At 32.2% G+C, this 16664-nt stretch overlaps 1 protein-coding gene across 3 annotated transcripts in view; it reads left to right on the top strand.

Annotated features, from left to right (window-relative positions):
* Positions 1–1908: 1908 nt before the first annotated feature.
* LOC114325347 (E3 ubiquitin-protein ligase UBR5) overlaps positions 1909–16664 on the top strand; it is a 69269-nt gene continuing 54513 nt past the window's right edge. For all 3 annotated transcript variants that reach the window (XM_028273418.2, XM_028273411.2, XM_028273407.2), the window contains exons 1-10: positions 1909–2113; positions 8763–8957; positions 10023–10174; positions 10252–10412; positions 10578–10786; positions 12881–13068; positions 15314–15764; positions 15817–16115; positions 16172–16288; positions 16365–16609. In XM_028273418.2, coding sequence (XP_028129219.1) covers positions 2052–2113; positions 8763–8957; positions 10023–10174; positions 10252–10412; positions 10578–10786; positions 12881–13068; positions 15314–15764; positions 15817–16115; positions 16172–16288; positions 16365–16609 — 2079 coding nt within the window. In that variant the 5' untranslated portion in view covers positions 1909–2051. The remainder of the gene's footprint in view (positions 2114–8762; positions 8958–10022; positions 10175–10251; positions 10413–10577; positions 10787–12880; positions 13069–15313; positions 15765–15816; positions 16116–16171; positions 16289–16364; positions 16610–16664) is intronic.

The following is a 16664-nucleotide window of genomic DNA, read 5'->3' as shown; positions in this document are numbered from 1 at the left end:
AACGGTTCCAGAGTTACGGAGGGTGAAAAGTCGAGGTTTTCGATACTTTTTATATTTTTTTGGGCAACATTTATGATATAACTATACCAAAAACCCAGACATCCAAAGTGAAAGTTATCCTCCAACACCAAATTGTTCTATATGGTCCACATAATGTTTAGAAAAAAGTCACACCATTTTGAACGTCGGGTTTGGGAGGGGAGAGGGGGGAGAAATCGGTAAATATAAAAAGTATCGAAAACCTCCACATTTCACCCTCCGTAACTCTGGAACCGTTGATTTTATAATAATTATGTATACAACCTTTTTGGTTTTAAATTTTATGTAGAACATTCCTCTATAGAACAGTCCTTACGCTAAAGCATAGTTTTAGAAATATTGACGAAAAACTTAAAAAACTACTAATTTTCCGACTTCTCCCTCATCTCCCCCCCAAACCGGACGCTCAAAATGGTGTAACTTTTTACTGAACAATATGTGGAACATATAGAACAATTTGGTGTTGAAGGAAAATTTTTATTTTGGATGTCTGGGTTAGGCCTTTTTTGGACCAATTATACTATATGGGCCATTCCACGAACATACGCCTGTTTTGGATTACTTCGACAACGAATATTTTACTGTGCAACATAAGAAGTACGAAAGTAAATGGCGCTAATAATTATTCCAATAAACAAAAATGTAATTTGCAATTTACTTTCGTTCTTTTTATTTTGCACAGTAAAATATTCGTTGTCGAAGTAATCCAAAACAGGCGTATGTTCGTGGAATAGGGTATACTACCTCCGTAACTTTTGAACCGTTCATTTTAGAAGGGTTATGCATAGGGCCTTTTTTATTTCGAATTTAATGTAGAACAATTTTGTGTAGAGGGTTGTTCATGATAAACCGCTTAGTTTTAGAAATATTGACGAGAAACGTAAAAAACTACGAAATTACCGATTTCTCCCCCCTCTCCCCCCCAAACCACCCGACGCTCAAAATGGTGTGACTTTTTTCTGAACATTATGTGGACCTTATAGAACAATTTGGTGTTGGAGGATTACTTTCACTTTGGATGTCTGGGTTTGGGTCTAACTATACCATACTATATAAACAGAAAATAAAAACGCACTTAATCTGATATAAATTCTTCACTTTCCATTATTGATTATCAGTTTGATTATGTATACATAACCTCACTATCGCAGTTTATGTCAATAAATATTTATTAACGAAATAGAAAATATTTTTGTTGCACTGTAAATTACACTATAAATTAATAACTAATGAATTCTAACAATTTTATTCGGTTATTATCACTACAAAATAAAATATTCAAGTTTAACAAAATAATCCCATAAGACTCAATGTTAAAACGTCCTTACAAAATTTGACAGCGTGTCACGTGACTGTAAATAGAGGGGGGCACGGTGCGAATAAACCCATTAAACCAGTGATGAGGGAGAGAGGAATAAACCAACACTATTAATTTAATATATTATACTTTTTAACACTACAAATCTTTATATTTCCCAAAAAAATTGTATCAATTAGTGCCTTACTGCTTGTTCACAATGGACGTAACCATAAGATGAACGTAAGCCGTTATTATTTCGTAAACCGTAATTTGTATATAATTTTATGCAACGCCTACGTAAAATTTAAGTCTATTGTGAACGCTGCATAAAATTATGTACAAATTACGGTTTACGGAATGATAACGGCTACGTTCATCTTATGGTTACGTCCATTGTGAACAAGTAATTATAAGGTAAATACTGCCCAGGTATTATTACTAAAGTATTTATTAAAGTCAATACTTATATATTTTTTTAAACTGTTTGAAATAAAATTTTATTATATACCTAGATGAAAACACAAAATTCGTCCCTGTATCAGCTATTTTCACGTTGCTGACATTGACCATTGACAGCAAACAGTTGGCGAACTTCAGACCCTTCAGACATTAAACATGATGGCGAATGGTTTCTTGTAAAACGTTCGAAAATGTGTTTGATTCTGTTGTAGGATCAGAATATTTTTAGTTGTGTACAGTGAAAACGTTGAAAATGACTTCTTTACAATATGTGGTGCACCCTTTGCCCGGCAGTGAGGAGCAATTTAATGACAGGTAATGTTCAGAAAATGCCAAGTGCTGAGTTCAATGAATTTTCCACCATTTTCGAGATGGAAGGTTTTATTATATCTTTACAATGGAGACTGTGACAGTCGACGGGAGAACCACTCCCTGATTTTCACTTTCTCGTTGGTTGGCATAAATTCTCGAGAGGTTTTTCCTATCCTCAAAAATTCTAGTAGATTCTGTTCAGACACGTCCTTTTGCAGGGGAAGTGCATTTTGCTACGGATGACCCGATAATAATAACCTTCTATTACCATGATAGGTCAATATGTTGCATTTATAAACGATATTAGACAATTTTCCAGTACAGTGGAACAATTTTAAGTAATTTGAGACGTAAAATGATTCATTTGCAAAATCGGGTTGAGTTTCATGGATAGATATTGGAATAATTGTTTTTTATTTGACTGATAAGTGGAATGTTGAATTCTGTTGTCAATTAACTGTAAAAGGGTACAAATATAGTTTTTTGGGGTTTTGTATCATTTTTTTAATATCACATGTGAATCTTGTGTACATACATAACCAATGATTTGTATTAGGTTTCTAATATTATTCAAATTCTTAAATTTTTCAAATTAATTTTTAAAATCGATAGATTTTTATGGAAGTTAGATTTAGCGAAAATTCAATGGAATATTTCTTTATCTATACATTTATGTATAATTTCTTGAAATTAAAAATTTATTTCATAATTTATAACTGAAATATTTGAATGATGTCATTTTCTCAAATATTGCAAACATGTAATATCAAAAATTTAATATATCTACAGAATTTTTATTTATGATCTGTTAGAGCATGTATTTCATAATTTCAATTATCTGTTGATTCTGTGGCACCCATTAAATTCTTATGGGTAGTTACCGAAATATTTACAAACGGAACATGGAAAAATTTAATATTGATCTGGAAATAATCATAGACAGAAAATGAATACTTGAAAATATAGTTGTAGTAAGATATCGTCGCCTCAAAGCAACAGTAGGATATGTCTTATCCTACTGTTGCACGAATGCACCGATCAACCAGTTCAGTGATATTGGACCGATGCGATGTGTTACCTACTGTTGCTTTGAGGCGACGATATGTAATTAAAAATCAATACAATCTCCATTTAAAAGCTTTTATGATACAAACTGGAAGTATAGAATTTAAACATTATAAAAATTATTGTACATAGTGAAACATGTTCAAAGAATGAATGAATTAATGAACATTATTTCTGTATGACAGTTTGAAGAACAAAAGAAGCAAAAGTATATACTGAACAAATGTACCGCTCAAAATGTGACTTCATACTGTCGATGAGTCATTGATGTAGTGTGTGGGATAGACAATGCATCAAAGTATATAAAAAAAAATAATATTATTTCAAGAAAAAATCAGTTTACATGCAAAAACTTAGATGCTAAGTACACGATGAACATATTGTTTGTGTGTGTATTTATTCTATTTATTATAATCAATAAAATTAATCTAATGGAGGTAACTGATTATTAAGAAAACAAGAGAAAATTCACTCAACCTAATAAAGATTTACAAAAGACTATGTCTATGTTCTATAAAGTTTTACATTATTACTAGAATATGTTATTTATTTTTATATTTTTTATCCAGCTAGAAAGTGATTTCTTTATCTTAATAAATTTTTTATTTTTAAATTCTTGAGGTAAAGAGTTAAATATTTTTGGAGCTGTGAAGAGTAAGCTTTTTTGAACAGCCGTGTAATATATTGGTGTAGTAGTCGTTAACATATTATTAGTAGTAAATCTAGTTAAAAATTGATGGTTTGAGCTGGGTTTTGGTAACTTATTATTACAATAGAGTCTGACAATGGTTTTAATATAAAGTTGAAAAATCTGCATTACATTTGCTTCTATAAACAAATCTTCTGAAGAAAAACATTTCTTTTTAAATAAAATGATTTTTAAAATTGTTTTTTGTGTTATTATTAAGGGGGATAGAACGTTAGAATAACCTGCACCCCAGGTACATATTCCATATGTTAGGATAGATTCGACTAGGGCTTTATATATATTTATGATAGTATCCTTTGTTAAACATTTTCTTAAAATGTAAAATTTGTACATAATTTTTCTTAATTTACCACAAATATATTCAATGTGAGGTTCCCACTTCATGTGTTTGTCAAAAAATACTCCTAAGTATTTAATTTTATCAACAACTTTAATAGTTTGACAATCACATTTTTTGTGATCCTTACATGTGTATTTATGTACTTTAAGAGCTAAAATTTCTGGTGACGTGGCTTCATTCATTGTGAAGCACATAAAGTGGGACTTCTCGATATTCATTGAAAGCAGACTGACATCAAACCAACTTTTAATTTTTGCCATGATTTCCTCTGCTATGGTAAGAGTTTTTTCCCAAGTGCTCTCACAAACAACAATGGCTGTGTCATCTGCATAGCATATAATATTAGCCTCTTTGAGAACTGAAAATAAAAAGTCCATGTATAACACAAAAAGCACTGGACCCAAAACCGTCCCCTGTGGCACACCGTACGTTACTGGGGCTGATTCACTTAAAGTTTCATTTATTTTGACCTTCTGGGAGCGATTTTCCAAATAAGATTTGAACAAATTATAAGGAAGACCTCTTATTCCCTTTTTCTTAAGTCGCTCCAGCAATATACGGTGTGACACAGTGTCGAAGGCCCTGGCCAGATCAATAAAAATGACCATACATTTTTATTGATCTGGCCAGGGCCTTCGACACTGTGTCACACCGTATATTGCTGGAGCGACTTAAGAAAAAGGGAATAAGAGGTCTTCCTTATAATTTGTTCAAATCTTATTTGGAAAATCGCTCCCAGAAGGTCAAAATAAATGAAACTTTAAGTGAATCAGCCTTTAAGTGAATATAAAACGATTACTATAAAAGATCTTCAAAATTATATGTCTTGTTAATTTTATTTTGCTGTAATTGAAAATGTGTTCAAATTTTAACCAAATTAATATTGAGAAGTACCTTGAGGATTATCCAATATATCAAACATATTTATTTACAGATAAGATTGTGCTGTGTCATTTAAAAATGTTTTGCTATCTATATTTATATTATTCAACAAGGAAAAATGTCTTTTACTAATTTGTATTTTATTTTTCCCCTATTTTACGTTTCTCTCTAAATGCTGTTTTGTGGATATAAGGTTATATCTACAATGGTTGTTTTTAAACAATTTTCTACCTAATGCTACCAGGTTTGTATTTTGTAGTATAGTTTTTCTATTTTATCTATTGCAGTCTTGAGAGCTTTATGTAGGTGAAAAAGCAAAATACAGTTGAACCTTCATATTAGAATACCAGTTATAGGAATATCCAGGTTTAAAGAATAAAAGTTTAAAGTCCCAAAAAATTTCTTCTTTTTTTGTCATCATAACCCTGGATGGGTCTTTGCCTGTCTGGCTATGTCCTGCCATCTTTCTTGTGCCCTTCTTCTCCATTGTCTTATGTTTTCAGGTCATCTTCCTATTGGCTTCTATTGTAATATATTATTTTCTTTGTTGTTTTTTCATTGTCTTGTCTCTGCACATGTCTTAGCCATGACAGTCTTTAACTTTTCACAAATCGTACTTGATTTGTGAAAAGTCATGACTTTTACAGGTACTTTGACAAATCGTATCCGAAAAATTTTTAGTAGCTACCAATGATTGGTTTTTAGAATATCCCAGTTATAGGAATATCCTTGTTTGACATGAAGGATATTCCAATAAGTTTGACTGTAAAATTATCAAGTTTTCCGGTAATTTCTAGGTATTATTGATATTAGAAGAAGAAGAAGAATTTATTCAAAAATTAGGTAACCCTAATATACAGTTACAATTGAGATATTTTATAATATGTATGTACAATTTAAATTATTAGACAATAGAAAAGTGTTATTAAGATACAATATCCAAGTTATAATAATAAAAATCAAACAAAAAACAAAAAACACTTAAAATATTCCATTACAATACAAGCATTAAAAATACTACATTACTCAAAATATTACATTAAACTACACGCAGTTAAAAACACATTTAGAAGCCACATGAGACATTAAGTACGATTTGTAACACAATTCTTTAAATTTTTCCTATACATGTTAATTGAGGTCTTCAACTTGAGTTCCGTTGGCAATTTATTGAAATTATCAAAACCTTTATAGACAAGTGAGTTCATAGCACCTGTAGTATTGGTTCTGCTGATGTAAATATTATTAGAATTTCTCGTAAAATAAGGGTGAATATCTGAATTGTAACTAACAAGATCGAGAAACTATTTAGGTGCCAATCCATGTACAATTCTAAAAATCAATATCATGGTCAAATAAGAGAGCCGTTGCGATACAGAAAACCACTGCAAAGTATTCAACATCAATGTGACAGGTGTTAATCTACTTGTACGTAAAATGATCCTCATTCCACGATTCTGTAATTTTTGTAATTTGGCTAGTTGGTTAAGATTTAAAAGATATAAGATGGATGCACAAAAATCAAAATGAGGTTGGATTATCGATTTATATACAGTGATCCTTGACTGAAGTGACAAATTCTTAGAAATTCTTGTAAAGAAATACAATTTTTTTGCGAGTTTTTTACATGTATACTCGAGATGCTTGTCGAATGATAGAGTATTATCTAATTGAAAACCAAGATATTTAATTTGTGTCACTACTTCAATTGGTTCCCCATCAATGTTTAACATTATATTGTTAGTATTAAGACTCCTGTACTTAAATTTAGATGTAACTATCATGGCTTTTGTCTTCTTACGTTTAATTTAAGTTTATTAAGTTTTAAGTATTTGGACACTGAACATAAAACGTGATTCATTTTGTCAACCGCCCCTTCAATAGAACTATCGCTACAAGCCAAAAGGGTATCATCAGCGAAAAGGTTAATAAATTCACAGTCCACAAACAAATTTATATCATTTAAATATAATATAAAAAGCAATGGTCCAAGTACACTACCCTGCAGTACACCAACGTTATTATGTAAATGTTTTGTCACCTAAGGATCTATTTTACTTCATTCCATGTACTTTTTATATGTTGTACTCTTAAAATTACTACAAAGTTCGTAAGTATCTTATGTTGATTACTTTTTATCTCATTTGCAGTATGTAGCCATTGATGTAAGTTAACAAAATATTATAATTTAAAGAAACTTTATAATCTATTACAAATGTTAAGGACTCATCTCACTTTACAATGCATTGTTTGAGCACATCTTGAGAATAAGAGTAAATGTATAAATTAATTATTCCTTTGTGTCTATCTCCCTATTTTCCAAATTTACCATTGGTCTGGTCTCTACTAAATCTAAATTACTCTTGAGAGGTAGACCCCTGCATGTATCCAAAAATATTTCAACAAATGAAAACAAAAATAAGGAAAACATATAAAACCAAAAGTCAAAAAAATATAGAGAATAAAGGTTTGTTCTAGCATCAGTTTCAAACGGTTTGAAACCATCAACGAATAGTCAACCAGCGCGAGTAGAGGGGATAGCACTGGTGACTGTATTACGTTCTCTCACTGACGAACTGTTTGCTGACTGTTTCTGACCAGTTTGACTGTTTGCTAGAACAAACCTAATTAGAATATAAGGGCATGGGCACAAAATGTCGCCTGTGAAAATGTTCAATGTGTTTTAAATGTATTTAGTTTTTTCGAATCCTGAGAAAACTAATAAATATTTTTGAAAAATTTAAATGCTGTTTAAAGTCCCTGAAAACTTCTATAATGTTTATTTTAATAGGTTACAGGGGTGAAAATAAAAAAAGAAAATTTAGTGTCATATTTAATTGCAAATATTTCATTCAAAAAAAACTTTTTATTTATTCTAAGGGACTTTTGGCCCTTGGTAATAAAGAAATCTTTCATTCTACGTTTAAATTTTTCAAAAATACTTATTAGTTTTCTCGGGATTAGAAAAAAATGAATACATTTAAAACACATTGAAAATTTTGACAGGCGTCAAAATTTTGCATTTTACACCTTTCCCCTTAATATGTATGTATAGATAATGTATAGTAAACAGATAATGTATAGTTAAGAATAACATTGTTTTTTGTTTTTTTCTTGTATCAAATTACATAGTACTCTTGGTCAAAGTTAGTATTAAAAATACTATGAGGTGATTTCGTAATGTGTTGTATATTTAATTGCGTTTTTTAGTTGATGTTGACAAATTAACATCGAATTGTTTCCGTTTTACGATAAGGATTTACTTTTATTGATATTATCAAAATTTCAGTTGTTTCGGTTAAACGATGTTTCAGTTAAAAAGGTTTTGGTTAACGGAGGTTTTACTGTAACAATAATAATATAATATACTAATACTATAATAAGAAGGTGACACATAAACTATTTTGACCAATATTGAATATCGAATGACAATGAATCACCGTCTTCAGAGTATAGTTTTTTATAGACAGTTTTTGCTTATCATTGTTTTCATCTCATTCCAAGCATTTCTACTGAGTTCATATTCACTAGGCTATACTGGTTATCACTTTTCTCTTCCCAATCAAATAATTTTTTTGGCTTTTACGTTAATAGTTAATATTTCTCATTTATAATGAAAGGTTTATGTACATAATAATAAACTATTTCTTTTACAGATTGAAAGAAGTAGCAGATAGAATTAACAGATTGGGACAGAACATCCATCCTGGACTCTCAAATTTACGTACCGGTGTAAAACGCATATGCCTAGCACCAACATATATAGCTTTATTATTAGATGATGGTAGAATATGTAGAGTATCATACAATGTCCTATCAGATAGGCTAGATTTGAGCAAAAATGAGAAAAAGTAAGTAATGTGATTCTAACTACTGATTTATTTTATTATTGATCTGGTTTTTTTGGTAGGTAACTGGTTTCTGATATGTATTTAAGATTTGTTTTTAATAGAAAAAATAGTATTTTCAATTGTAATATCTTTAGTATCACCATAATTCAGTGCTTTCAGAATTTTCAAGTCATTCAAACTCTTTTTATGAATTTTTTTCTGATTCATGTAATTGGTCAATTCTCTTTTTCTTTAAGGAGCTATCCTAGTGTAAAAGTACGAAATTCATATACTTTTTTTTGCGAATTTCTAAAATAAAAAGTACTGTACCAATTGTTTTGAAAATTTTCATGAGCATTTATTATAAAAAGAAGTATATGTAAAACGATTTTAATAAAAAAATATTGAAAATTAAACGATTTATGCGCCATCTATTGGCACCGTGAAAATAAAAATATAGCTCCACTGCTGCAGTGATTGGGACTAAAAGAGATCCTGAAATATAAAATTTCAAAGTGATTATTGAAATATAAGTTATTTCCTATACCATCAACTAGAATTTTTGAAAAATATTAGAATTTGGAAAAATGACGAGGTTTTGAAATTTTTTTTTAAATTAGCTAAAACATTTTCAGTTTCAAAAACCGCTAAATTGACATTTTTTATCCGACCAAAAAATCCCTAGTTGATGGTATAGAAAAAAACTTATATTTCAATAATAACTTTGAAATTTTATGTTTCAGGATCTCTATTAGTCCCAATCACTGCAGCAGTGAAGCTATGTTTTTATTTTCACGGTGCAAGTAGACAGCGCATAAATCGTTTAATTTTCAATGTTTTTTTATGAAAACTGTTTTACATATATGTACTCCTTTTTATAATAAATGCTCATGCAAATTTTCAAAGCAATTGGTAATTTTTATTTTTAAAATTCCCAAAAAAGTATATGAATTTCGTACTCTTACACTAGGGTAGCCCCTTAAGGACTAAAAGTTTTTTGTAATCTTCTTTTGTCAAAACTGCATTTAGGTACAAAAAAATAGGATCTTTTGATTTTAAAATTTGTCTAATTTATGTTATTTATAGGGGATGTACTCGCAATTTTGGCAGTAGCGGCACAGGAGGGGGGAGTGGTACAGGTGGAGGTGGTGGAAACAAACCCACAGGAGGAAGAGGTATCAGAACTAGAGCCAGAATAATGAGATCTAATACAGCCATTAGAGGAGGCAGCAATAGTGGTAAGACATATCCTTGCATTTATTGTTTTATCTCTAAATATCATGTTAGTTTCTGATGGAAATGATTTTTTTTGTAGCAGGTAGTAGAGGAGCCCCAGTTATAATTGGATCCAGTTCATCTAGCAGTGGCCGTCCTGTGGTCACTGTTCCAGCTCCTTATGTTCCAGAAGAACTAATATCACAAGCACAAGTAGTTCTTCAAGGCAAAAGTCGAACTTTAATAATTAGAGAGTTACAGGTTTGTCGATTTTTAAATGTTTACAGTATTTTGATCTCTTTAGAAGCAAGAATACATAAACGAGGCTGTGAGAATTCACCCAAGTTTATTATATTTGATATAAATTACGATTTTTCTTAGAAATTATTTCAAACATTGTCAAAAAATGATATTTTTCGCTTCCAGAGAACCAATTTAGATGTAAATTTGGCAGTGAACAATCTTCTTTCAAGAGACGATGAAGAAGGTGAAGAAGGAGATGATGCTGCTGATTCCTATGTTCCAGAGGATCTTATTTCTCTGCTGGATGGAGGTTTTCATCCAGACCATTCAGTTATTATTGATGCAGACGCAATGTTTTCTGAAGATATGTTTGGTTATGCCGGTATGAGAAAGTAAGTCAATATATAAGAGAACCTGAAATAAAAATTTATATTGTACTAAAATTTCCTCTAATTTTTGGATGGCCCTTGAACGTTTTTTATTCAATTAGTAATAATTGCTGACCTATTTTATATATTTCTTTATAGATTCTGTTTTTCAAATGGTTAATAATTACAGTATTTATTTCTTACAAGACAAATTATTATTGTTTTAAAATTATAATGAAAAAAGTGAGACAGTGAAGACAAGGGAATTCCTTTTTTAATCTATTATTGAACAATGTATATACAAGGACAATAAGATTGACTCATTTGGAATACAATATACCTTTTAGCCTGATTTACAACTATTTTGATAAAATTGTAGATCATTACAAATGTTGGAAGGCTACATGTAAATGGAGCATTCCAAATTATTATTCAATTGGTGCCAGTTGCTTTTGATGCACTATTTACAGCTTCTTGTCTTATGGACTATTTATCAGTTATACCCTATTCCACGAATATATGACTGTGTTGGATTATTTTGACAACGAATATTTTATTGTGCAAAATATGAAGAACGAAAATGAATTGCAAATTACATTGCTGCTTATTGGAATAATTTTAGAGCCATTTACTTTCATACTTCTTATGTTACACACTGAAATATTCGTTGTCGCGATAATCCAAAACAGTCATATGTTGGTGGAATGAACCATAGGGTAGGTGGGGGCAAAGGTACGCATTTTCTAAATTTTCATCTCTAGTGAATCTCCTAATGCTTGAATTAGCACAGAGTATAGATGAAAGTGAAATTGATACATTTTGTAATCATATTAGGCAAATGGAAATTCTTCAATATTATTTTTGTAGTGTTGATAACTTAAAAAAAAAATGTAAATGCGTACCTTTGCCCCACCAAATGGGGCAAAAGTACGCCTGTGCATACTTTTGCGGATTTGAGACATTTTGCAATTGAGACAAAATTAGCTGATAGAATATCAAGCTCAACTTGATATTCACTTTGTGAAGATTGACTTGAAACTTGCATTTGCCAAGTCTACCTCACTGGGGGCAAAGGTACGCACTGCGAACGTTTGCCCCATTTGTGTGAGTACTTTGCCCCATCCGGCAACCAATAATATATTATCTAACCTCAATATGAAACTATGCACATGTGAACTTCAAACTGTCATGTAGAAGAAGTCTTCTAACAATAAACTTTCAACATGCCTAACCAATAATAATCTGAGTTTGAAAGATTAAGAATTAGAATCAATCAATTTTTAAGAAAAATTAGATCAAAAGGTACAAAAATAATTTTTACCTCATTTTTGTTGTTGTATTCGCCCTGATTGCGCCAAAGTTTCTCATCCAATGCTACTGAGTAGTACAAACATATGCCACAAGATGTTGTCGCCAACATATAAGAAGTTACTGAAAAATGTAAGTGCATACCTTTGCCCTGTGCGTACTTTTGCCCCCACCTACCCTACTATACAGTGATGAATGTGCTAATAATCAGCAAAATAATGCAAAAGATGGAAAACATAATATGTTGTGAAATAAAAAGAGATGAAACTGTAGAGGTGGGAAATTATCAATAGAAACCTATAAATTTACATTATATTGATAATTTCCCACTTTTAGATGTATAGGAGGAGTTTGACAACTGCCACTGCGACAATTTTATAAAATTCTCCTGTAACAGTGTGATTCTGATACGTCTAAAGGTGAGAAACTATCAATATAATGTAAAATGTCTGTTTCCATTGATAATTTCCCACCTCTAATAGTTTCATCTCTTTTATATTTCACAACGTATTATGTTTTCCGTCTTTTCCGTTATTTTCCTGGATATTAGTGCACTCATCATTGTATATGCAGCAGATATCTGTAGTTCATTGGTTGTTGAATAATTGGTCTTAAAATTAATTTGAAAACAGATTTAAAAGAATATATAACTTTGTTTTATGTTTCTATGATTCTTCAGGTTCTTTTTTATCTCATTTGGGTTGGCTTCTCTTTAACTTTACTTTTACTTTACCCAACCGTTTTTTTTTTCTTGTTTGGCTTCTTTCACTAACTTTTTGTTTGAAAATGTTTGACTTTGCTCAAACAAAGCTTCATTAACAGCCGCGGCAGCAGTAGTAGAAGCCGACTACCCGATAGAGACGCTCCACCCAACAATGTCAGCAACAGTTCCGACAGAGATAGAGAGAATTTTTCAAGATGGCGTGATAGACAGTATTTTGGGCCCAGGAGATGGTTGGAATGTGCCTTGAGGGACAATGCCTTCGATAAGGATGCTGGTAAGTGAAATGTTTTATCTATTTTCAATCTATATATCTATAAGCGAGGTTCCTACAGCCTCTGCTGCTTCTCGCATTTCGACCGCCATCTATTTCTGTCCATCCATTCGTTTTCTTTGGCTCTATCTCTCATGATGTGCCATACATTTTCTTACCAGGCAACTGAAGGTCTTCCCCTTCTTCTTCTTTGTTGTGGTATGCAATTTAAAGCTTTCTTTGGCCATCTATCTTCATTCATTCGTTTCACGTGACCATACCACACTAGTTGTCTCGTTTCAATTCTATTTATGGGCCATTCCACGAACATACGCCTGTTTTGGATTACTTCGACAACGAATATTTTACTGTGCAACATAAGAAGTACGAAAGTAAATGGCGCTAATAATTATTCCAATAAACAACAATGTAATTTGCAATTTACTTTCGTTCTTCCTATTTTGTACAGTAAAATATTCGTTGTCGAAGTAATCCAAAACAGGCGTATGTTCGTGGAATAGGGATTACACTAGAATATACAGTGTTCGTCCTTCTAATATATTCATTCCTGATGTGATCTTTTTTGGATATACCACACGCTCTCCTTAGATAATCCATTTCTACTACTTTTATTCTTTTTCTATCTTTTTCGTGATCTGCCAAACTTCTGTCCCATAAGTCATAATAGGCTCTACCAAGGTACCGAAAAACGAAATTAATCTATCGTACCTTGGTATCTATTTTCTTATTTAATAATTTGGTTTCCGAGACTTGTTACCATTCAAACATATATTTTTCTGGCACTGTTTATCATTGTGATGGAAATAATGAGGTCTATAACGCCACTCACTATTAAATTTTTATCAATCTGAAAGAATATGATCAGAGTATGTAAACTTTTGTTTACAAATATGTTTTTTTAATTTGATTTCATTGTACCATATTTTCTATCTCAACTATCGTGGTAGTAATTTCTCAAGAAAATGCTACAAATTACATTATCTACACCTTTTTTTACAATAAAAACAACATTTTTGTTTAAAGCATATTTTGCAATGTTTACTATAACTTAATTCCAACCTTCAATTAACATTTTAATACACCTTCAGTTATTTTTATTAATTTATATACATATCCATTAATATTTTGATTTATCCACAACTATTAATTAATATATTGATTTTTTTACAACTGTTGGTCTTCGATGTATATGGGGTGTGTCAATTAAATAATCAGTGGAGCTGCTAAAGATAAATAACGAGAAGGCTGCTGTAAACTTGAACGTAAATTGCATTTAAAACTGGAAGAAACTGCCTCTGAAAAAAAAAAACAAATTCATGTGAATCATGTGATGCCAGAAAAATACTGTGGTTTGTTTTTAAACCAAGAGGAATATACTAAAAAGACAGATTCACACCCAAGTAAGTCACTAGAAAAATCACCAAATACGTTTTCTTTTTTGGTTGATCATATAAAAACAAATGTTTTTTTACATAAAAACAGACTAAAAGTCTAAAAATTAAAGGAATAACGCAGAAAACTCAAAAAAACGCTGATATAACTTAATTAACCTATGAAATGAAAATACTGTCAAAATTTCATAAATGTCATTAGAGTCAAAATTTCATAACAGTGGAGTAAACTTGCGTGAGGTTGGACTAATTGCAAACAATCACTACTGCGCGGTAAATTTGAATTACTCCTCCTGGTTTAAAAACAAACCTTAGTATGTGGAAGTGAAAGAAGTTTTCGAATGGGTTAAAATATTTAAGGAGGAACATAATGACCTTGCACATCAAAAAGTGACGGCAACATATAAAAAATCAGTAAATTGATCCACAAGTCTTTGCTGAGTATCACAAGCTCCGGCTGAAATCACAGTAATGAACAAAGAAAGCGCCTGTCAAATTATTGCAGAAATCATTGAAGGTGCAGAAAGTTTGCGCACAATTGGTGCCAAAATTTCTCACTCCAGAGCTAAAAGGATCGAAAATGATTGGATCATCCACCGTGTTAGCCCGATTTGACACCTTGTGACTTTTTTAAATTTCACATTTAAAGTGTAAGGTGGCAACACTGTGGAAGTAGTGAAGGGAATAATGACTTTCAACACTATTTTCAATAATAAAAAAATCGTATGATTCGTTATAGGCAAGGAAAGTACATAGTCAATATTTTGCAGCACCAGTCCAATTATTTAATTGACACCCGTCGTAAATTGCCATGTTTTTTATATATCCCGAAATTATTTTATATTTGCATGGTTTAGATCACAAGAAAAAGGACAACGCTTGTCCTCTATGGATCTCGGATGACGTGGAGTTCTGGCCGGAACCCGCGCCCAAATTTATCCAAATCGCAACTCTCTACAGTGAATTAATCGCCCTGTCGTCAAACGGGCAACTTTATCAATGGAAATGGAACGAACACGAGACGTACAAACATCCAGAAAATCCCAATATTCACCACCCGAAAACTGTGCCATTGGGCCTTGCTGGAGAGAAAGTCACTCAGTTGTCAGCCTGCTCCATGCGATGTTCGGTCGCTACGGAATCGGGAAAAGTGGCCACGTGGCTCGACGAGCTGTTAGCACCCGCTTCTAGTAAATTGGAGCATGCTGCACAAGCGTACACCGAATTCCAGACGGATAAAATCATTGCCTTGCACACTTGTCCTTTGTACACAGTCGCCAGATTGGAGAGTGGTAGTTTATACTGGTGGTAAGTAAAATGTAGTCCTATATTTTCCCTTACTTATTATTTCGTGATTTAGGGGTGTATTGCCGTTCACTCAAAGAAAACGCCTCTGGGAAAAGTACCGCACAAAATGCAGAAAACAACGACCTTCCAACAACCAATCGGAAATAGTCACTGGGTCTCAGGTCTGCATGAAAAATTGTCCGATGTATCAACCTGGTGCTATCGGCTTTTGCGTCGCTAGTGGCATTCCGAAAGTCGGTCAGTTACAAAATGCCGCCTGGGCCTTAAGCGACTCGTGCACTTTCAAAATCATGAATGTTGCTACCACTACTACAGAGAAGAGAAGCGATATTCCGACAGCTAGTTCATTGGGTATGTATTCCGTGACTGATATCTGATTGTACACGTTCTAGTTTATATATTTTTAGCAAATTTGGGCAGCAAGACGACAACAAACAAAGAAAATACTGATAGGTTGGATATGCCCCCTCCACCATCACCGGCCTCGAGCACTTGTAGTGACACAGGCAGTGTCAACAGCCACAGTAAGTAGTCTATACCACGTTTATGAAATTATTGGATAGTTATAAGTGCGCAATACATAAATTTGTTTCAATTTAGAGCGTCAAAAGAGGACAGTAGTGGCAAGTTCGGAATTAGGCAACGACCAAAAGAAAGACGAGGAAGAGTGGTTGCTTCGTGACGTGGTTTTCGTTGAAGATGTCAGAAGTGTCCCGACGGGTAGAGTATTAAAAGTGGACGGTGCCTATGCTGCAGTCAGATTCCCCTCTGCGCACACGAGAGATTCTAAAGACGTCGACGAAATCCTTCAAGATTGCCGATTAATGAGAAAGGACGACTTACAAGTAATGATTCATTAGATTGCTGACGATCAGTTCTATCTACAATTGTGTGTTTTTA

The sequence above is a fragment of the Diabrotica virgifera genome, chromosome 4 (assembly GCF_917563875.1).
Source record: "Diabrotica virgifera virgifera chromosome 4, PGI_DIABVI_V3a".
In the NCBI taxonomy this organism is placed as follows: domain Eukaryota; kingdom Metazoa; phylum Arthropoda; class Insecta; order Coleoptera; family Chrysomelidae; genus Diabrotica; species Diabrotica virgifera.
Note: the sequence above shows the minus strand (reverse complement) of the source record. Positions and strands in the feature narration are given on the sequence as shown.